Source organism: Cavia porcellus, unplaced genomic scaffold (assembly GCF_034190915.1).
Source record: "Cavia porcellus strain 051 isolate PalLab524CR breed Dunkin Hartley unplaced genomic scaffold, mCavPor4.1 scaffold_32, whole genome shotgun sequence".
Lineage (NCBI taxonomy): Eukaryota > Metazoa > Chordata > Mammalia > Rodentia > Caviidae > Cavia > Cavia porcellus.
In genome coordinates this window covers 36102072-36123241 of record NW_026947515.1, presented here as the reverse complement: position 1 = coordinate 36123241, position 21170 = coordinate 36102072, and the positions used below count along the sequence as shown (strand labels likewise).

At 49.7% G+C, this 21170-nt stretch overlaps 3 protein-coding genes across 5 annotated transcripts; 2 read left to right on the top strand and 1 right to left on the bottom strand.

Annotated features, from left to right (window-relative positions):
• The first annotated feature begins 1862 nt into the window (after positions 1–1862).
• Positions 1863–10130, top strand: Tm4sf5 (transmembrane 4 L six family member 5). Of its 2 annotated transcripts, XM_003466189.3 has the most exons (5): positions 1867–2226; positions 8267–8347; positions 8925–9061; positions 9255–9435; positions 9514–10130. In XM_003466189.3, the coding sequence occupies exons 1-5, from the start codon at positions 2053–2055 to the stop codon at positions 9526–9528; spliced, it is 588 nt and encodes a 195-aa protein (XP_003466237.3). In that variant the 5' UTR covers positions 1867–2052; the 3' UTR covers positions 9529–10130. The 2 variants fall into 2 exon arrangements, with proteins under 2 accessions (XP_023419328.2, XP_003466237.3); XM_023563560.2 differs by lacking the exon at positions 8267–8347 and having other exon boundaries at positions 1863–2226.
• Positions 10131–10543: 413 nt separating this feature from the next.
• Positions 10544–14146, bottom strand: Vmo1 (vitelline membrane outer layer 1 homolog). The gene is made up of 3 exons (XM_003466190.5): positions 11365–14146; positions 11162–11268; positions 10544–10923 (listed from the first exon to the last, which is right to left on the bottom strand). The coding sequence occupies exons 1-3, from the start codon at positions 11536–11538 to the stop codon at positions 10626–10628; spliced, it is 579 nt and encodes a 192-aa protein (XP_003466238.1). The 5' UTR covers positions 11539–14146; the 3' UTR covers positions 10544–10625.
• Positions 14147–14202: 56 nt separating this feature from the next.
• Positions 14203–16289, top strand: Gltpd2 (glycolipid transfer protein domain containing 2). 2 transcript variants are annotated; one of them, XM_013148775.3, is made up of 4 exons: positions 14203–14889; positions 14996–15060; positions 15313–15479; positions 15560–16289. In XM_013148775.3, exons 1-4 carry the CDS (start codon positions 14787–14789, stop codon positions 16062–16064), a joined length of 840 nt encoding a protein of 279 aa, XP_013004229.2. In that variant the 5' UTR covers positions 14203–14786; the 3' UTR covers positions 16065–16289. The 2 variants fall into 2 exon arrangements, with proteins under 2 accessions (XP_013004229.2, XP_013004227.2); XM_013148773.3 differs by having other exon boundaries at positions 14996–15479.
• Positions 16290–21170: the final 4881 nt, after the last annotated feature.

Below are 21170 nucleotides of genomic sequence, written 5' to 3'. Positions count from 1 at the left end.
GTTCAGGTTTAAAACGTATCCCCCAAAACAGAGAGAATGTAAATACTTTAAGCAAAAAGGACAGAAAATATCAGAAGCAATATGGGAATATTTACAAAGCATTAAAGAAACCAACAGAAACAAAGCCAAGTATCAGTCACCAGGGTAACTGTCTGAGTCAGAGGCAAACAACTGGGGAAAGTTCAGGGTATTTTCCTTTTTTTTTTTTTCAGGTTTCCTCTTAGCAGGTGAATTCGATTTTTCTCCATCCAGTTCTTCTGTCTTATAAATAGCAGGACTGCTCCCAGATTCTGGCTTTGGTTTCGTACAGTTTCTCCGTTTTCCGTGTCCTGATACCTGCTTACGGTACATGACTGAGCGGGCCTTGGGAGATGCTGCACCGAGGCCCTGGCAGGGGACCGGCTTCCGTGTGACGTCCTCCTCCTCCTGGTCCTGTGCCCTGGACAGGCACTCCTGCGCCTTTCTGTCTCCCAGGGCACAGCACAGACTGGCCAGGCAGGAGTTTTTACATTCCTTTTGCTCCCAACACCAATCTGGGTCTCAGCCCTGCAGCTGTGAATCTCTAAGTCTCCTACGCAACGCAAGGGCTTGCTGAACAATTGCTGAGTCACAACTGACTCTTGGGGGCACCGCGATGCACACCTGTAAATCCCAACACTGGGGAGACTGAGGCAGGAGAGTTGTGCGTTTGGGCCAGAGTAGGCTATGTAGTGAGTTCAAGGTCAGGCTGGGTTATACAGCAAGACCTTGTCTCAAAACAAAACAAAACAAACAAAAACCAGGAAACACAACTTCCACTTAATAGAAACAAGCCTCAAACCAGTTCACACAACCAAAATGTTCCAAGGACTGATTAGGCTTCAGGACCGGTTGGATCTTCAGGTTCCAATTGGGCTGATAAGACTTCGTCTGTTCATCTCTTGTTCTTCCCTCTATTCACTTCTTGTTCCCACAGGCACAATGGGCCACCAGCAACTTCAGTGGCCCCATAAAAACAGAATTTCTGTCTGGGCTCAGCAGCCTGCCTGGCAAGCATTAGGTCGTGAGTTCGATTCCCAGTACAAAAAAAAAAAAAAAGCCAACCCTTCTGCAACCTCAGAGTACAAAAACAAACAGAAAGATTACCACGGGCCTGGCTTGGCTGGTACAGCCATCACCATGTCAGAACCTAAGGCCGGAGGATGGGCTGCTCTTCAGCGGGAGAAGGACTGGATTAAACATCTATTCAATGAAAGGGAAAAAACTCAACCAAAGCCTGTTACCCTCTGGCTGCGGGGCAGAAAGGAATCTTGAGACCATGAATCTGCTTTGTGCTTCCTAGTTCACAAAATACTCGTCATAAACTGAGCACAGTGATCCATTCCTACAGTCCGGGCACTCAGAAGCTGAGACGGGGAGAGCCCTGAGTTCAAGGCCAGCTTGGACTGAGTCAGAGGGTTTCAAAAATTAAGCCAGAAGTCGGGCACGGTGGCTCATGCCTGTAATCCCAGCACTCGGGAGACTGAGGCAGGAGGATCGTTTCGAATTCAAGACCAGCCTGGGCTACAAAGTGAGCTCAAGGTCAGCCTGAACTGCATAGCGAGACCCTGTCTCAAAAAAGACAAAAAAAAAAAAACCTAAGTCAGAGTCTCCAAAACATGAGAAAATAAAACACCTGACACGGGGGCCTGCTGGACCCTTCCAGCCAGCCCGCCTGGCACCTCACTGCCCTGTGCACAGAGCAGGCAGCTGAGCCCTGAAGTTTTGGCTCAGTCTTCACGCAGGTGAGGAACTCAGAGGGGCTGAGGACAGGAGCGTGCAGAGAGGAAGCAGACTGACCCCAAGCAGCTTCCTTCACACGAGAAACTCCCCACATCCTCCGTGGCCACGACTTCCCCTCACTCACGGCCGGTGGACCTGTGGTCCCTCTACCCCAGCGGCAGCGGGCCTCAGATCCTGCCCGCCTCTGTCTGCAACACCTCTGCCGTGACCTTTGCACCGCTCCAGACTGTTTTCCTGGACCCAGGAACCTGCAGCTCACTTTCACTCGCTGCTGCCCGTCTGACTCTCGCCATGTGCACCGGAAAGTGTGCCCGCTGTGTGGGGCTCTGGCTCATCCTCCTCTCCCTGGGCTGCATCGTGGCCAATGCCCTCCTGCTGGTGCCTAATGGGAAGACCACCTGGACCCAAAACCACCTCAGCTTACAAGTCTGGCTCATGGCTGGCTTCGTCGGAGGTGGACTGATGGTGAGAAAGCTGGAGCACGGGCCAGGGATCTGGGTGCCACTCTGCGGGTGCAGGACAGGATGGCGGGGGAGGGACACGGGGAAAGGATGGGGTCCAGGAGGAGCGGGGAAGGGCTTGCTGGGTCTAGAGCCTGCCCCATGTGCTCCTACACTGGGGGAACCTCGGTGCTCTGAGCTGAAGGTTTGAGGGGAAGGGAAGGGGAAGCAGCTCTAAGGAGGGTCCCTGCTCTGGGAGCGTGTCCTACCTCCCCTTCAGCCTCCACGTAAACAGATGCTGGCCGCACCTCCCGACCTGGGCAGCAGCACAAGGAACAGCTGGTTATGTGGGAGGCTGCGAGCACAGGGTAATAATAGGCCTGGGGGCATTGAAAATGCTTGGAGTGGGGGGACACCATAGATCAGCCACCCTGCCTGTCAGCTCAGGGCTCCCTCTCCCTTCCCCACGTCCAGTCACCCTAGCCCACACTTATGGACATCCACTCTGCTGAGTGCTAAGGATAAGAAACTCAGAGCCTGTCAGCATGGCAGAGAAGGAGCCCTCCATGCTTCTGCAGGAGAGATGGGGGAAGAGGAGTCGCTCCGCCCAGGCTTCCTAAGCCCCGTGTTCCAATCCCCTCCTCAGTCAGAACTTCCGGGTGGTCAGTCTAGTGCAGCATCTTCATGGGGTAAAGATGAAGATCTAGCTGGGCTGTGGTCCTTGCCTGTAATCCAAGCACCCTAGGAGGCTGAGGCAGGAAGATCACGAGTTCCAGCCCAGCTTTGGGCAACTTTGTGACCTACTGGGACTGTCTCAAAATTGAAAGGCCGGATGGGAACGCAGCCTATGTGAAGGCTGTGAGTTCAATTCCCAGTACAAAAAAATCTATCCAGCTCAGTTCCTGAGTTCCCATGACAACTGGCTGATAAAATCTTGTGGAAATTTCACCTTTGTCCCTTTTGCTGGTGACACTTCTGTAGTTAAATGAGGACAGCTCTCCATTAACCAACAACCCTCTTCCCGTCTGACCCTGCTCCTCACCTCCTGCACAGTCTCTTCCTCTCTGACCCGCCTCCCACTGTCTCAGAAATGTCATCTTCTCCCGGTTTACATTTACGGTTCACCCAGTGTCGCCTTGTGCCTCCTCTCCAGCCTGAACTACCCCTCCTCCTCCACCCGTCTGACTGGTCTGCTTCGGGTGAGGTCTCCACCCTGCGAGCCCAGCACCCTCACCCACAGCTTCCTCGCTCCCCGAGTTTGCCCACCATCACTCTCAGGGGGTGCCACACTACACCACAGGGGCACGGACAAAGTCCCCGCCCCCTGCTCTCTCTAAAGCTGCATTCCCATTGAGGAAGAAAAGGTACCCAGGAGAAAGACAGGAAGCCTCACGGCAGCAAGGACCGCCCAGTACACAGGCTGCTGGGTGCCGGGGCCTACACCAGCGCCTGCACCCACGGGCACCTGCTTAACAGTCACAAGATGAAGTAAGGAGATCATTTTAGTGAGTTAAGGGGCAGGGATTTAGCTCAGTGACACAAGCGCCTGCCTGGCAAGCGCAAGGTTGTGAGTTTGATCCCTGGTACCAGCAAAAAAAAATTAAGGAGACAGGTAAGCAAGACAACTTCAGATTGAGTAGGTACAATTATGAAACAGAGTTTCTAGAGAAAGGCGGGGTCAATCTGTCCGTGTGTGTGTGTGTGTGTGTGTGTGTGTGTGCATATGTGTGTATGTGTGTGCATGTGTGCATATGTGTGTGTGCACATGTGTGCGTGGGCATGTGCGTGTTCTGAGGACTGAACCCAGGTCTTGGTGCTTACTAAGCATGTGCACCACCACTGAGCTACACCTTTGGCCAGGACCACTTGTCACAGCATTTCCAAGCAAGGCTCCATCACAGGGCTTCTAAGGTCACACACAAAATGACAAAGGAAGGCAGGAAGGTCACAAACAGGTGCCACACTGATCCAAGGGTCCAACAGGCAGCCGGTGCACCGAGGTTCAACATGATGAGGTCTGAGGTGGACAGACGCCAGGCAGTGTTGCCCTAGAAAGTTGCAAAGAGCATCCGAAGCGGGCAATGACAAACCTTTTCTGACAGTGTAGAAGCTTTTCTTTTTCTAGGATTTCGTTTACATATTGTGTGTAGCTGTAGTTTTAAAACTTTCTCGTAGACTTCATTGTGAGAATATACTCAGTTTAGCTGGACATGGTGGTGCACCCCCATAATCCCAGCATTTGGGACACAGAAGAGGAGGATCTCGGCCTTCAAGGCCAACCCGGGCTACACAGTGAGCTCAAGGCCAGCCTGAACTGCACAGTGAAACCCTGTCTCAACAAGGCAACACAAACAAACAAAAAAAGCCCCAGTGTATTTAAATTCTGAGGTTGATAGACATTTGGATAGTTCGGTTTATTGCTATTGTGAACATTCCTAGTTTGTTTTTGTTTGGTACTAGGAATCAAACTCACAACCTCAAGCTTGCCAGGTAGGCCCTTAGCCACTGAACTGTACGTCCAGTCCCATGTCCTTAGGTATCTTTAGGTGAACATACATGTGCATTTCTTTCATCTTCTTGTTTTGTTTGTTCATTGGCTTTTTGGTTTTTCATTTTCCAGTTTTTGTTCTTGTCTTTTTGAGACAGGGTTTCACTATGCAGTTCAGGATGGCTTTGAACTTACTTTGTAGCCTAGGCTGGCTGCAAACTCATAGAGATCCTGCCTCAGCCTCCCAAGTGCTGGGATTAGGATGTGCACCACAATGCCCGGCTTGTTTTTTGAGACAAGGTCTTGGAATATGTGCCAGGCTGGCCTCAAACTCATGATGATCTTCCTGTCTCAGCCTCATGAGTGTTAGGGTTACACACCTGCACCCTGTGCCCAGCATAAAATGTTATAAATATATTTTCTTGTCTTTTTGAGACACTGTCTCACTATGCAGTTCAGGCCGGCCTTGAGCTCACTTTGTAGTTCAGGCTCATCTTGAACTTGCAGCGTACTCCTGCCTCAGCCTCCCGAGTGCTGGGATTACAGGCGTGAGCCACCACGCCAGGCTATAAATGTATTTTTGAGCCTCTGAAAAAGAAACCCAAGCCCTCGCACAAGGTAGACAAGCACTGTAACACTGAACTACAACCCCCACTGAAAAATAAAATAAAACATGTTTAAAAAGAAAATTGGTAAATTGGCCAGCTATTTGGAAGATTGAAGCAGGAGAAGCGAACTGGGCCAACACAGACTTTGCCTTAAAATTTAAAATTAAAAAAAAAAAAAAAATCCGAGTCAGTGGGGCTGAGCGTGAAAAGCTAAGAGAAGCTGAGGGGCGGTTGCAGGGTGACCAGGGCGAGCGAGCGCTCAGCCTCCCCAACCTGCAGCAGGTCCCCCCTCTGGCTCCTTCCCTTCTGCCTCCCTCCCACTCTGCTTCCTCCAGCCCTACGGACCCAAAGGCTGCCTGTGTAAACAACAGAGGAAATAGTGGCTGAGCTTAGCCTCGGCCCTGCAGCCACCAAGGGCTTGAGACCCAGACGAGGAACGTAACCAAGAATGGCCCCAGATCACCCATTTTCCAGTCTTTAGTGGGAACCTCAACACAGGTGGTGAAGAAATCAGCGGTGTAGCCGTCTCTTCTAAACATGGGCCGTGGCCAGCCGTGCGTGCACAAAGCTGTGCCTTTGATCAGCGCTGCACCGAGGGCTGTGTCCCAGGCCATGTGAGCGAGAGCGGGCGGGTGCTGGCCGCTCAGACCTCGGACATCAGTTTGGCTACCGAGCCCAGGCCCAACAGAGCCCATGAGCTGAAGACAGCAGCACCTGCCACGTCCTATCGACGTCGCTGGTCGTGGTGCCAGTGCCCAGGACAGTTCCCATGAGACCACCGTGGGTCACAGTGCCCTTGGCTCACTGTGTCAAAACGACGGTCCCTGTCAAGCTGTTTGCCTGCTCCGCAGCCGTGGTCACTGATCATTAAAGACCAAGGAGCTGCAGGTCGTCAGGCAGAACTGACGCAGACCAGGGCAGGATGGCGTGGGCCTACAATCCCAGCACTCGAAGGCCGAGGTAGGAGGACCTCCCAGAGTTCAAGGACTGCCTGAACGACACATAGAGACCCTGTCTCAGAAACAGAAACAAAAACACGCACACAAACACACGCACTCAAACAAAAACAGCAGAACTGACACAGATCGAGTCCAACCTTCATGCTCACTTGGATCAAACTGCTGAGGAACTAAAGGCCAAGCCAGACCGCAAGGAACAGGTGACACCAGCAGTGCCAGTGGTGGTATCAGTGGTGGTAATGATAGTGAAGGCAGCAGCAGCAGGACACACAGTCTGGGGCAGGCACAGCCCCGAAGAAGCCCAGACACCAGGTGAGGGTGCTGAGGAGGGGCGGCTGAGGCATCCCGGGACACTGCAGCACGGCCCGGATACAGATGCAGAGCACGGGCCTCTCAGTAAGCAGCCTGGCAGGAGCAGTGGCCATCAGCAGGAGGACATCACCGTCCGAAGAATAGAAGGTATGTCCAGCAGAAAGAGTTCAATGTGGGGTGTTTCTCAGAGGTTGCTATAGGTGACACAATAGAGCTGACGCCCTTAGCCTTTTCCCTGGAGAGCAAAATGAAAATGTGTCCTAGCAGACCAGGCATGGCAGCGTACACATGTAATCCCAGCACTTGGAAGGCCAAAGCAGGAGGATTACTCCAAATTCAAGGCCAGCCTGGGCTACATGGTGAGTTCAAGGCCAATGTGAACTAATAGATGCTATCTTAAATTTTTTTTTTCAAAAAAGACTCATTTTTGCTTGATCAAGACCGTTGTGGAGATCCAAGGATGAGAGACGAGCAAAGAATCTGGCTTGATGCAAAAAATACAGAGACTGGAGGTAGAGAAGGACCCTAAATGCCTTGCTGGGGTTCAGTCTTGATGGGTTACTCCATAAAGAGACCTAAAGGACGTGAGCAAAGCAAAGGCCAGCTGAAGACTAAGTTTATTACGCTGGTGGTCTCTGGGAGGGAGTGTAGAGCCGCTTGGGACTGTGAGAACCTGGCATGGGAGCTGAGTACGTCTCCCTTATGGAAAGCGATGATTAGGGACTGAACGTGGGGAAGGAGCTGGACACGATGGTGCATGCCTGTGATCTCAGCACTTGGGAGGCAGAGGCAGGAGGAGTGCCACAAATCTGAGGCCAACCTGAGCTACATAGTGAATTTCAGGCTTTCATAGGCTACGTAGGAGACCCTGTGCCAAAAATAAAAAGAGACAAGAAAGTCAAAGAGAGATGAATTTGGAGAGAATTACGGAGTCACTTTGAGGCAGGCTCAGTCCGAGCTAAAACCAAGCCGTCTGACTGAAAATATCAAGCAGCAGTTAGATTTGAATTTTCAGGCAAGCTGTTGGCAGACAGAACAGCTAATTCCTGGGAGGAATGAAGCTTGTGAGAAAGGCCACTAGGAGAAACAAAAAACAAAACAAAAAAAAAATCCAAGGTCCAGCTCTCAGGACGCCCACACTCTGCATCAGAGCATCTATAAACCAGTCACCCACATAAGCTCACAAGATCGTCTGACAGCCCTGCCCTTCCTCTGATAATATTTTACAGCGTGTTTACTAGCTAGTTTCGACACCACTCAACCCACTATCACTTCAGATCTGGAGAAAAGCCCTGTGAATAGGTAGGTCTTACAGATTTGTTTTATGTAGAACCAAACTGAGACCTGGGAAAACCAGTCAACTCATAGAGTGGAATGTGTGACAGGCGTGGTTGGCTTCCAACCCAAGCCTCTTGAGTCCCATGTAACTGGATATTTACTACATGCCAAGTTTGTGGGAAACACATAGCATTGGACCCTGCCTTCCAGAAGCTGCAGTTTGCACAGAGATAAGGAAGGTAAATAACAGCAAATTAAGATAAGCCCAGTAGTGCTGGGGAAGGTAAAGATGAGGTCTTCCTATCTGCAAAGGCCTGAGGGCAGTATAGGCAGCTTCCCCGAGGAGGTAAGCCATGAAGAGCCCAAGGGAGGCCTCGAGGTCTGGGGAGTCACACTGCCACCGTGACTCTCGTCCCACAGGTGCTGTGTCCTGGAATCGCAGCCGTTCGAGCAGGGGGCAAGGGCTGCTGCGGCGCAGGATGCTGTGGAAACCGCTGTAGAGTAAGATAAATGAGCAAGTAACTAAATAACAAAATTAAGAAGGGATTCAGAACCAGATCTCTTTAACTGCCCTCATGGAGACACAGCACCTTAATTTTAGGTCTGAATGAGCCTGCCCATAAGGAACTACAACTCCCATGAGCCTCTGAGGCCCTACCTCTTAAAGTTAGTTTAACTTCAAACCCGGGGCTTGACGGGAATTGTATTTTCTTTTTCTTTCTTTCTTTTTTTTTTTTTTTTTTAACGAGGAATTGAACTCAAGACTTCGTGCTTGCCAGGCAGACCTCGTGCTTGCCAGGCAGACCTTGTGCTTGCCAGGCAGGAATTGTATTTTTGGGGCTCTACCTCTGACCTGTATCCCCAGCCCCAGGAAATACATATATAATTTTTTTGTATGTGTATCGGGGATTGAACTCACAACCTAGCGCTTGCCAGGCAAGCGCTTATGCCGCTGAGCTAAATCCCCAATCCCAGGAAATATATTTTTACACTGGTTGGCGGGGTGCTCCGCAATCTGGTGGGCTGAGGAGGGTGCAGGGGGCGGCCCCATTCATCTCATCTTGCGCCTGCATTCCAGATGCTACGTTCAGTCTTCTGCTCAGCCTTCGGATTGCTTGGTGCCATCTACTGTCTCTCCGTGTCAGGAACCGGGCTCCGAATTGGACCCAAGTGCTTAATGAAGGGCGAGTGGGGCTACCACTTCAAGGAAACCTCGTAAGATGGGCCTGTATTTTAGGTCCCCATTCTGTGCATCTCCTGCTAACGTGGGCCGGGTCACCAGGGAGGATGGGGTTGAGCCGAGCTGCCCCGCAGGTGTCAGACTAGCACTCCCCAACTCCTTTCAGATGTGCAGAGGATGAGGTAGGTGGAGCCACCTCCTGGCTCACGTGCCCCTGCCCCTCCACAGAGGCGGTTACTTGTTCAACAAAACTCAGTGGAATTTGTGTGAGGAGCCACCTAACGTGGTCGCCTGGAACGTGACACTGTTCTCCTTGCTCACGGCTGCTTCCGGCTTGGAGATCATACTCTGTGGGATACAGCTGATAAACGCGACCCTTGGTGTCTTCTGTGGAGACTGCAGGAAAAAGGTGGGACCACAGGGCTGGAGCTGTGCAGGGAACCTGCGCGCTCCTGCCTGCGTCATCACCCACCTTCTCTTCCCGCAGGGCGCAGCTGAGTGAGGATCCACTGGCCTGGAGTGGAGTCTGCTTGTTTTGGAGGCCTGCCGGGCCTTCCCTCTTCTTGGCTCTTTGTAATAAACTCTCTTGCGCTCCCTTCCCAGTCTCAGATCGTGCCCTGTGCGAGGCCGATCAGAGAGACTGAAGCCTGTGATCCTACTGCACCTACCCTGCCTGTTATTCTCACAACATAGTTAAGGAGCTACTCAGGTGCGCAGAAAATACGGACAAGTTCTGTGCTCTTCAAAAACTTTACAGAGAGCCGGGCGTGGTGGCTCACGCCTGTAATCCCAGCACTCGGGAGGCTGAGACAGGAAAATCAAAAGTTTGCGGTCACCCGAGACTATACAGTGAGACTGTCTCAAAAAACAGCAATAAAAGTACTATGGATTTGGGGGGATGGAGACGATGGAGAAATGGAGGGCGGGGCTGGAGCCGGAAATTGGTCACACATTTGGGAGAGGCAAGCCACTGAACAAGCTGCTTCCCTTGCCAGAACACCAAGCCCCAGACAAAGGACGTCACAGTCTGCCTAGGGTGTAAATTAAACGCACCCTGGTGGTTGAGCAGGTCCTTTCCTGCCATCCAGGGAGGCTTTCACCTGACCTCAGCTTTCGGTATTTTGCCTCATCTTTATTTCTCCATCCTCTCGTCATCCATTCCCAGGAAACTTTGGGAGCTGGCTGGATGCAGTACCCCCCAAAATAGTTTAGCACCCTAAACTCTGGAAAATGAGGCTTTAAAACCATTATAACATTTGTCACCTAACTTGGCAGAGTTTCCCAATCTCAGGTGACTGATGGCTCTGAAACACGACCTGAGCTCTTAATGACGTCCTCAGAAGGCCAAGTTGACCTTCACAAAATCGCTTAAGTACATTTTTCTGAACTGCAGGGCGATAACTTGCACCTACCTGCCGTGGACCTCTGAGACTAAACTAGCATGCAGAGCTGGCTCGGTGCTGGTTAAGGAGGGAAAGGGGACAGGCGGTTCCCTGACCCTAAAACAAGCGAGACAGTCAAGGCTGAGAAGTTTTACTAGTGTGGAAAGTGGGACTGCAGGGGGGACCGCATCCCTGCCGGCAGAGGGCGACAAGAACCTCAAGCGCGGCAGCAGAACAGTCGCAGGTCGTTTAGTGCAGTGTCATCTCCGAGTCCTCTCGGCGCCTCGATCTTGGTCTGCAGGCCGCACACCCCTTTGGAGCACGCGTCGCTCCACTCCCCGAACTCCCCCCAGCTCAGCCCCGGCCCCTCCAACTCCGAGCCGTCCGAGCAGCGGAAGCGCACGTTGTTCGCCGCGGTGTTGTCCCCAGGGGTCTCAGCTGCTTCCACGCGAAGCGCGAAAGCCGTTAGGAAGCCTCTGTCGGGACACCACACTGGCTCACTCCACGCACCCCACCTGCAAAATAAGGGGGGACGCTCGGCTCCGGCCGCTCCCAACACCCCCAGCAGACCCAGGCCCCGGGACTTGCCCAGCCAGGTGCTGCGCTGTCTCTGGGTTGGGTCGAGGCCCCGATCTTTAGAGAGGTGCAAAGGGGAACTAACCCCCCCACACCCACACACACACCCCAGGCTCCCTGGAGGAGTCTCCCTGCTGGGACCGGCCACCCAGGGGCTCCTTGGCCCCTGCACCCCACCTTCCAGACTTGGATTCCACAACGTGCTGGGCAGCCCCACGAGTGCAGTGCAGCCGGATCCCGTTCAGAGCCGTGTCATCAGCACTAATGCCTTGAACCGGCTCCACCTGGGGTCGGGGAGCAGTGGAGCCAGTCAGAACCGCCTTTCTCAGTCCAGGCCCTTTGCATCTCTGCGCCCTCCGGGACTAGGCCCCAGCACTCACCTTGAGTGAAAAGCCGCTGGCAAGGTAGCCATCAGGACACATCTCAGGCCAGGCCCAGTCGCCCCAGGGACCCCCGTTGGTTACTTCAATGACCGGTACGAGGTCCGCCTGTGAGTGTCTACAGCAACCTGCACACAGCAGCAGCAGCAGGGTGGCTGCAGTGCCCTGCTCCATCCTGCCTTGTCTGCGAACCAGGAAGCTGATGCCCTTTATACCAGCCCTGTGTCCACCAGGGCTCCCATTCAGGAAGGACCGCCAAGATTAAGTGACATCTGATACTAATCTGCCCCAGTAAACTGGCAGCTGGATTCCAGCTCTGGGGGCAGAGGCTCCGGGCCATGGGGAAGGAGGGCAGGAAGCAGGAGGTTGAAATGACCACCGGCTGGACATTTTCTTTGCAGACATGCCTCACAACAATTTAGGAAATGGGGACTACCTACCCTTTTTTTGTAGTGACACAGAAACATTCCAGCCCTGGGAATGGAGACCAGGACTGAGGAGCAAAGGACCTCATGGGAATCCAGGGGTCACCCAGGGACCTCCAGAATGTGAAAGAGCATAGCGGGAGCATGTGGCAAAAAACCATCAACTGCAGGAAAGGTTTTCTTAGAGAACAAGACCCTGCCCCTTTGAGAATCTGGAACATCAGATATACCCAGAGAGGTGAGGATAATTCTAAGGATAGTTTAAGACAGGGAAATGAAAACTCTAAAGGAGTTTGTTTCTTCCATTGCTTCCAAGATCCTTCCATCTTTCTATGATTTTCTTTCTGTGACCAGCAGGTGGCCTCTTAATTTACACAACAAAAAGCAAAACCTGGCTGGATTTCTTAGGACACCAAACCTGAATTGCCTGTCCCTGACAGGCCTTCCTTTATTTACCCAACATATACCTAGGAGCAATAACCGTTTTGCCCCAAGGAGTATTGTAAGTGCTGTAAGTGCACACAAAACACACAGCAACCTCCTTGATCAGAGCTCACATTCCAGTGGGGGTGACAGATGGAAAATTCTCTCCCAGCGGATCTTGAGCTCTGTGAAGACATTTTTAAATTCTGGAGGCCTAGGACAGGGCCTGGCATTCAGAAATAGTAAAAAGATTGAGATGGCTAATGGTTGAGGAACCAATCTAGAGTTTACAAAATTAAAAACACAGAACGTAAAAGCATGAAGCCTAACACACAGGTATGATCTAAATATACAGTGATTTTTTAAAATGTACTATAAGAAAACACAGCTACCATTAATTCTCAAAATTCTCCTGCTACTTCAATATATGTATTCCATAATTGTTGACATTTCCTGCCTTAATTTTTATGTATTTATTTTCTTGGGACGGGGCTCACTATGTAGATTAGGTTGACCTTCAACCTACTATGTAGCCCAGGATGACCTCAAACCTCCTGCCTCAGGCTTCTGAGCACTGGGACTACACTCCCAGACACCACACCAGCACTTGCCTTGTCTGAAGTAGTTCTGGAGGACCAGTGAATGCTGCCAGTGAGGCCCACCCCACAGAGAGGCACGCTTATAAAACATTGCTGTGTGGCACCAAGTACCTTATTCAGCCAATCTGCACTGCGTGGCTTCTGGCTGTTCCCTGGAGTCAAAATGGCCATGAAACATAAACATTTGTAATGGATGCAGGACACCCAACGCTCCATGATAGTGTAAGTAAAGACATAAAAGAGGACTTCCAAGCGCTACTTCAGAAAGTGACAAGCAAAAAGCAGAGGCTGGAGGAGTCAAATACCAGCTGGGCCAATTAGCAAGACCCTGTCTCTGTGAGTTGTCTCTTCACTCTGTTGCTGATTTCTTTTGCTATGCAAAAGACTTTTTAAAGATGATATACTGGTTGTTGATTCTTTGTGATAGTTCCTTGCGACTGGGGTTTTGTTCATAAAAATCTTTGCCTATACCAATAACTTCAAAAGTTCTAATTATTCTATCTTCCAGCCCATTTAGTGTTTCTGTTGTTTTGGTTTTGGTCTGGCTTTTTGCCTTTTTGAGATAAGGTCTCACTATGCAGTTCAGGCTAGTTTGGGGCTCATTTTGTAGCCCAGGCTGGTCTCAAACTCACAACGATCCTCCTGCCTCAGCCTCCCAAGTGCTGGGATTATAAAATACAACCATGCCCAGCTTTACAATAATAAATTTTTAAAATTTAAATATTCCCAATATTTTTCAGTCACATCTTGTACATGATCAAGAGGTCCTGTGTCCTGTGGTTTGTCCCCTGGGAATAGGATAGAGCCTTCAGAAATGAGTGTTTGAAGTTGGGCATGGCACACACCTGTAATCCACATCAGGGCGTTTGTAGTTGGGACACTCTGGGTGGCTAAGGTGGAAAGATTACAAATCTGAGCCTCGCCTAGGCAATTTAATGACTCAAACCCAATCTTAAAACAGAAACATCTGCATAATCATCACATTGTTTCATTAGCGTGATAAGGAAAAACATGTATTTTGTCCCGGAGAGAATAATGTTAGCCAAGCTACGACTCAGGCCACACCTGTGACCCATTCTGAGTTGACCTTTGGATGTCTTAAATTTTTGATGCGCTATAAGGTTTGGATTTTTTACACATGGATTTCTAGTTGTTCCAGTGCATTTATTGAGGGTACAATCCACTTAATTGCTTTTGCATCTTAATTGTTTTTGCATCTTTGCCAGAAATCAAATGTCTATTACGTGGGTATTTATTTTGGGACTTTTATTGGTACTTTGGTTTGTCCATCTTGATATCAATGCCATTTTGTCATGATTGGTGTAGCATTGTGATAAATTGTGGGATTGGGGAGGATTGGAGCTCTAATTTCATTCCTTTATCAAAGTTGTTTAGACTATTCTGAGTCTTTTTATTTTTACAGAAATGTGAGAATTAAAATGTTAATCTATATAAAAATGATGTCGATAGTTGGATAAGAGATTATGTTGTCTGATCTTTATTATTTTCTTCTATTCTTTTTTTGTTTCATTGTCTTTTATTTTTAATTTAAAAAATCCACACAACTGGGGGTGTACTTTAGTGCAAAGGCTCTGGGTGTTCTTTAGAGTCCGGGAAAGCACTCCCCCAAACTTAGTAAGATTTATGAGGCAATTGTGGTCAGCTTTTCACTTGTTTACATATATTACCTCAATCCTCACTGAGGTTACAAAGTACCCAATGTTATCTTCAAGTCTCAGGAACCCAAGCCCAAAGCTAGGTTGCGGCCCACTCCATGCCCAGTGGGGAGCTGGTTCTCACTGCTTCAAATTCCCCAAATCTTTGTTTTGTCCCTCATCTTGGGGGAACTGCCCTCTAGGGCAAAGGACACAGGGAAAGGAGCTTTAAGAAATTAATTATCAACCCTTTGTGCCTCTTCCCACCGTGGAGGCAAAGGGACACCTACAGTCTCTAGGCTGGTGTTCCAGCAGCAGCCATGCAGGTCGCGCTGCCATCCCCGGCTCTGAGGTGCTGGTTCCGACACGCAAGTGCTCTCGCTGTCTTGGTGCTGATGGTTTATCTGAGCGCTCGGGTCCTCCGTGAGTGGCCCCTTCCCTCCGCTGCTCAAGCAGGAGCCCAGGAGTCCACGAGTTGGGAACCCAAGCCCCCTCCTGGAGCCTGACCACTCTGCTTCACTGTCCCCAGGCGTCCTGTCAGGCTGCAAGCCTGGGGTACAGTCCTGCATACCAGAAGGACCGCTGCCCTTGCAGGTACGCTGGAACCAGGCTGGGCCTGGGGCCTCCAGACAGAACCCTGGACGGGGGAAGGGCGCCATCCTAGGGTCTGGAGAAGAGTGGGTCCTCTCCCTCGCCTTCCCTTCCCATCACAAGCTATGGGTGCTGCAGGACAGACCCCTGCTAGGCCCTAGAACAGTTTCTTCAGAGCCCAGCGGGGATGCTGGCCAAGCAAGCCCAGCAGGCAGGGGCTCTGCTCCGGCTCCCTTCACCTCAGGTTACCCCCAGGTTCCGCACGAGTCGGGACTCCTGGTGGCCCCAGTGTGGGAAGAGCCTCAGTGTCTGGGACCTCAGGGAATGCTGGGCCGCATGACAAGGTCCTTCCGGGCCAGCCTGAAGCCCGAAGGGGATGTAGAGCTGTCGCGGTACCTGGCAGGATGGAGGGAACTGACCAGGTGAGTGAGCGGTCTCCCTTCCCCAAGCCAGTCCTCGCCTCTTCCTCCGAAACCATCGCCAGGCCTCACCAAATGCACAGGTTCCTAACTCCCCTGGGCTCCATCGTCGCTTTCGCCGCGAGCGAGGCCTTCATCAAGGTGACAGCCCTCGAGGCTCGCGTGCAGGGCCCAGACGCCGCGCACTACACGTCCCTGGCGACCATGGCGGCGTGGGAGCAGCGCGCGGGCTCCGCCCAGGCCTCCGGCTCGCGCACGCTGCTGCTGCTGCACCGCGCGCTGCGCTGGTCCCAGCTCTGCCTCCAGCGGGTGGCGACAGGGACGCTCGGAGGCCCCGACGCGGGCGTGCAGTGTGGCGACGCCTACCGCACCGCCCTGGCCCCGCACCACCCCTGGCTCATCCGCCAGGCTGCCCGCCTCGCGTTCCTCGCCCTCCCGAGCCGCGGGCGCTTGCTCGAGCTGGCGTGTCCAGCAGCCGGAGAAGCGGATGCGCGGGCTGCGCTGGCCCGGGCCGCCGGCGTCCTGGAGCAGGTCTACAACCGCACCCAGGACCTGCTGGCCCGGCACAGCCTGCTGCAACTGGCCTGAGGACTGCGGGGAGCCGGGAAAGCGTGCCGCGGCCGGGGGGGTCCGCGCAGCCCAGGCAGCGCCACCTGCACCAACAGGAGCCCCGGGGCGGGGCCAAGGAGGGACCGCCCACTTGGTGACGTCACCGTCCCTAAGCCCCGCCCCTGCGAGGGCGGTTTGGCCTCAACCTTCCAGCCGCTGTCTCCGGGAGACCAGGAGCTGCGAAATAAAGAATGTTTTTTGGCAGATGTTTTCTTTGATGACTGCAGGCTCTTGTGGGGGTGGGGGACACAATATGGGAAGATGCGTCATTTCTGTTCCCGGTAGCGGGGACTCACGCTTCCCGTGGGGCCTATTTCAGCAGCCCCAGTGGATTTCCTCGCCAACGCCAGGGCTCCAGCCTGGACCTGCCCGGTGAGCGTCGCTGACTTACAGACCGCGCTGTCGGGGCTCTTCCTCAGGAGTGCGCCTTCTCCAGTGTGCTCGGCTTTGCAAATAGCACCTCTGCCTCCTACACCGAAGCCTCAGAGCTGGGCCCAGCCTCGCGCCGAGCAGGGGCTCAGCGTCTCTACAAGGGACTCCTGGGTCACTCGCACAATAGAGTGAAAGAATGTGACCGCTTTGAGCTCTCAAATTATACCCCTCGCCACTTCTTTCTGGACTCAGAATCCTATATATACACCTACCTATTATGCAGTTCCACTTCGATGTCACAAGGCACAGCAAACCGAGCTTTTGGCTCCTCCTTCTCCCCAGATACTCTCCCTGTGTAGTCTCTGCTCTCTCCATAAATAATAGCTCTACTCTGCAGGTCCTTCGAACAAAAACGTTGTTACACTATACGGACTCTTGTGTTTCCCTTTCATCGTTACACGAACATCCAATCTGTGCGAACCTGACCATTTCCCACTTTCTCTGCTACTGCCCTTATGTATCCCGTGGATTGTTGCAATATTTATATATGTACTTATTGGAAACCGAGTCTTGCTGTATAGCCTAAACTGGCCTCAGTCTGTCGAGTGGTGGGATTACAGGCATGCACACCCATTGCTAGCTGCAATGCCCTGTTAATGTCTCCCTGTATATCCTTTTCCTTCCCCTAATGTATTGCCAGTAATGTGAAAAAAGATACCCTTTAAAATATAGATCGCAGGGCTGGGGATTTAGCCCAGTGGCTTAAGTGCCTGCCTTGCAAGCGTGCGGTCGTGAGTTCGAACCCGGAACCCATACAAAACAAAACATAGATCGTAAACTACGCATTGTGGTGAATGCCCATAATCCCAGCATTTGAGAGGCTGAGGCAGGAGGATCACTGCAAATTCGAAGCCAGCCTGAGCTGCAAATGAGACCCTTCCTCAAAAAACAAAACAAAGATGCAAATCATCTGTCACTTCCCTTGTTGAAATTTTCCAACGGCTTCCCATTGAACCAGCACTAAAATTGTTGAAGGTTTAACAGGAAATTTTCAGGATGATCTTTCCAGTGAGAAAATACTTTGTAAAGTGTTTACCTGCAATAGCCAAAATGACCTCAGTATACACTAAACATGTCAGGCCTTATTCTGTCTCAGGACTTTTGTACTTGCTATTCCCTCAGTCCAAAATACTTTTCTCCAATAGATAAATGGCATCCTTCATTAAACTAGGAAAATAAGAACAAATTAATCCTAAAAAAATCAGAAGGAAGGCTGGATGTACTGGCGTGTGCCTGTAATCCCAGCACTCGGGAGGCTGAGGCAGGAGGACTGCTGTGAGTTTGAAGCCAGCATGGGCTACCAAGTGAGTTTCTAGCCAGCCTAAACTGCATAGTGAAACCCTGGGTCTAAAAGACCAAAATTTTTAAAAATGGAGGTAGGTGTGGTGGCGCATCCTTGTAATCTCAGCACTCAGGAGGCTGATGCAGGAGGATTACCGTGAGTCCAAGGCCAGCCTGAACTACATAGCAGGACCTTGTCTCAATAAGTAAATAGAGGCCAAGGATTTATCTCAGTGATGCAGCACTTGCCTGGCAAATATGAGGTCCTGAGTTTGATTCCTGGTACTCCCCAAATAAATAAACAAATAAACAGATACAGAAGAAATGAAGTAATATAGAGCAGAGATAAACAACCGAAGAATAGAAAGAACAGACAAATATGAAACTATAATTTTTATTTTTTTCAGTACTGAGGCTCAAACCCAGAGCCTCCTGCATGCCCAGAAGGTGTTCTGCCACTGAGTTATGCACCAGCCCCCCAAATTGATTCTTTAAGAAGACCATCAAAATAGACAAACCCTGGGGGAGGGCTGTAGCTCACAGGCTAAGCACATACGGAGCCCTTGGTTCAGTCCCCAGCACTACACAGGCACAGTGGAGAAATCTTCAGCTGGGTTGGCAGAGAAAAACAGAAGGTATAAATTATGAAAATCAAGAATGAATCTAGCTGAGAATAACAGAGTTTGCTTGTGATCACAGTACTCCGGGAGCCTGAGGCAGGGTTCCAAGTCGAGCCCAGCCTTAATGACCTATTGGTTTCTATGGTTTGGTTCTGTTTTATTATATTTTGATTTGTTTTGTTTTTTGAGACAAGGTCTCTCTTACTATGTAGCCCCGGCTGACAATGAACTCACTATGCAGCCCAAACTGGCCTGGATCTCACAGTGATCTTCCTGCCTCAGCCTCCCAAATCCTGGGATTTCAGGTGTGTGTCATCACTTCCAGCAAGTGGTAGAATGTTTACCCAGTATGTGTGAGGACATGGATTTGATCACCAAAATTGCAAAACAAAACAAACAGTTTCCCAAATTAATCCAAAGTAAACTCAATCCCTACCAAAATGCCAACAGCTTTTTTTTTCAGAAATAAATAAGTTAATCCTAAAATTCATATAGAAATGAGATCCAGATATCCACACAATCATTTTTCATATTTTTTTCTGTAGTCTGGGGAACAAACTCAGGCCTTGCACTAAGTACATCCCGTTTGTTACTCCCATCCCCTTTTTAAAGACAACATCGTGCTTGGATTCACTGCTGAATTTTACAAGAAATTTAGAGAATACCTAACACCACTACTTCTCAAATCTTTAATGAAATTGAAAGGGAAGCAATACTCCCCAATTCATTCCTGGAAGGACTCATTACCCTGATACCAAAACCAGAGAAGAAAGAGAACCAACTAAGGAAGCTAATTACAGGTCAATCTCCCTGATGAACATTGATACAAAAGTCCTCAATAACATACTGGCAAACAGACTGCAGCAAATCATCGAGAAGACTGTACACCATGACCAAGTGGGATTCATCCCAAGGATGCAGGGATGGTTCAACATATGTAAATCCATAAATGCAATACACCATATTAACAGAGCCAAGGACAAAAATCACTGGATCACCTCAATAGATGCAGAAAAAGCTTTTGACAAAGTCCAGCACTAATTCATGATTAAAAAAAAAAACTCTCCAGAAAATTGGAATAGATGGTCTTTATCTTGATCTGATAAAGCCATCTATGACAAACCAGCAGCCAACATTATACTCAATGAACAAAAAAATGAAAGCTTTCTCCCTAAAATCAGGAACAACACAAGGATGTCCACTGTCTCCATTCTTATTCAACATAGTCCTGGAAACTTTAGTTGGAGCAATTAGACAGGAGAAATAAAAAGAATAAAGATAAGGAAGAAAAAGTTAAAATGTCATTATTTGCAGATGACATGATATTTTACTTAGAAGACCTCAAAAACTCCACCAAAAGACTTCTAGATTTAATAATCAAATTCAGTAATGTATACAAAGTGAACACTTAAAAATCAATAGCCTTCCTGTACACAAATAACAAACTCACTGAGACAGAAATCAGGGAAACAATACCTTTTACAATAGCATCCAAATAAATGAAATACCTAGAAATCAATCTAAAGAAGGATGAGAATGACTTCTACATTGAAAACTACGTACTCTGAAAAGGGAGATTGATGAGGATATCAGAAAATGGAGAGATAGTCTGTGCTCGTGGGTAAGAAGAACCAACATAGTGAAAATGGCCACACTTCCAAAACTGTGATACAGATTCAATGCAATCCCAAACAGAATTCCAATAGCATATTCACAGAATTAGAGAAGACAATCCTAAAATTCATCTGGAACCTGAAGAGACTTGGAATAGCAAAGGCAATCCTAGGCAACAAAGACAAGACAATCCCTGACTTGAAACTATACTATAAAGTTATTGTGATAAAAACAGTGTGGGGCTGGAAATTTAGCTCAGCAGCACAAGCACATGCCTGGCAAGCGTGAGGTCGTGAGTTCGATCCCCGGTACCGATAAATAAATAAATAAATAAAGCTGTGGTACTGATAAAAAAAAAAAAAAAACAGACTCGAAGATCAGATTAGAAGATGGAAAAAGCTGCAGACACACTAAGCCACCTTATCGTTGACAAAGGTGCCCAACATTCACTGGAAGAAAGACAGCCTCTGTAATAAATGGTGCTCTGCACATGCCGAAAATTAAAATTGGGCCCAAATCTTTCACCATGTACTAAGCTAACATCAAAATGGGTCAAAGGCCTTCATCTTAAAACAAAAACATTAAATCTGCTGAAAGATAGAGTGGGTAAAATTGTTGAAGACATTGGTGCAGGCAAAGACTTTATGAACAAAATCCCGATTGCACAGTAACTATCACAAAGAGTCAATAAATGGGGTCTCACCCTGCTGAGAAGCTTTTGCATAGCAAGAGAAACCAGCATCAGTGTGAAGAGACAGCCCACAGCTTGTGGATGAAAATGCTTGCCAGCGGTCCTCAAGCAAAGGATTACTACACAGAACAAAGAACTCAAACAATCAGTCCTCCCAGATTTAAAGACCTCTCCAAAAATGGGCATCTGAGATGAACACACACTTCTCAGCTCAAGACATACAAACAAAATAAATACGTGAGAAAATGTTCAACAGCATTGGTCATTCAAGAGATGCAAATTTAAAAAACACTGAGATTTCACCTCACCCCGGAAAGAATGGCTATTATCAAGAAATCAACCAATGACAAATGCTGGAGGGGTTGTGGGGAAACAGGAAGCCCTCTCCACTGTTGGTGGGAGTGCAGACTGGTACAACCACGGTGGAAATCAGTGTGGAGACTCCTC

Excerpts from the sequence above, each read along its gene's own strand:
- Tm4sf5 (XM_003466189.3), top strand. The coding sequence starts at position 2,053 with ATGTGCACCGGAAAGTGTGCCCGCTGTGTGGGGCTCTGGCTCATCCTC. Across the intron at positions 8,348-8,924 it reads GCTGTGGAAACCGCTGTAGA|ATGCTACGTTCAGTCTTCTG; the intron begins GTAAGATAAATG and ends CCTGCATTCCAG. Across the intron at positions 9,062-9,254 it reads TACCACTTCAAGGAAACCTC|AGGCGGTTACTTGTTCAACA; the intron begins GTAAGATGGGCC and ends GCCCCTCCACAG.
- Vmo1 (XM_003466190.5), bottom strand. The coding sequence starts at position 11,538 with ATGGAGCAGGGCACTGCAGCCACCCTGCTGCTGCTGCTGTGTGCAGGT. Across the intron at positions 11,269-11,364 it reads CCAGCGGCTTTTCACTCAAG|GTGGAGCCGGTTCAAGGCAT; the intron begins GTGAGTGCTGGG and ends CCCCGACCCCAG. Across the intron at positions 10,924-11,161 it reads GTGGAATCCAAGTCTGGAAG|GTGGGGTGCGTGGAGTGAGC; the intron begins GTGGGGTGCAGG and ends CTTATTTTGCAG.
- Gltpd2 (XM_013148773.3), top strand. The coding sequence starts at position 14,787 with ATGCAGGTCGCGCTGCCATCCCCGGCTCTGAGGTGCTGGTTCCGACAC. Across the intron at positions 14,890-14,995 it reads TCTGAGCGCTCGGGTCCTCC|GCGTCCTGTCAGGCTGCAAG; the intron begins GTGAGTGGCCCC and ends CACTGTCCCCAG. Across the intron at positions 15,480-15,559 it reads GGATGGAGGGAACTGACCAG|GTTCCTAACTCCCCTGGGCT; the intron begins GTGAGTGAGCGG and ends CCAAATGCACAG.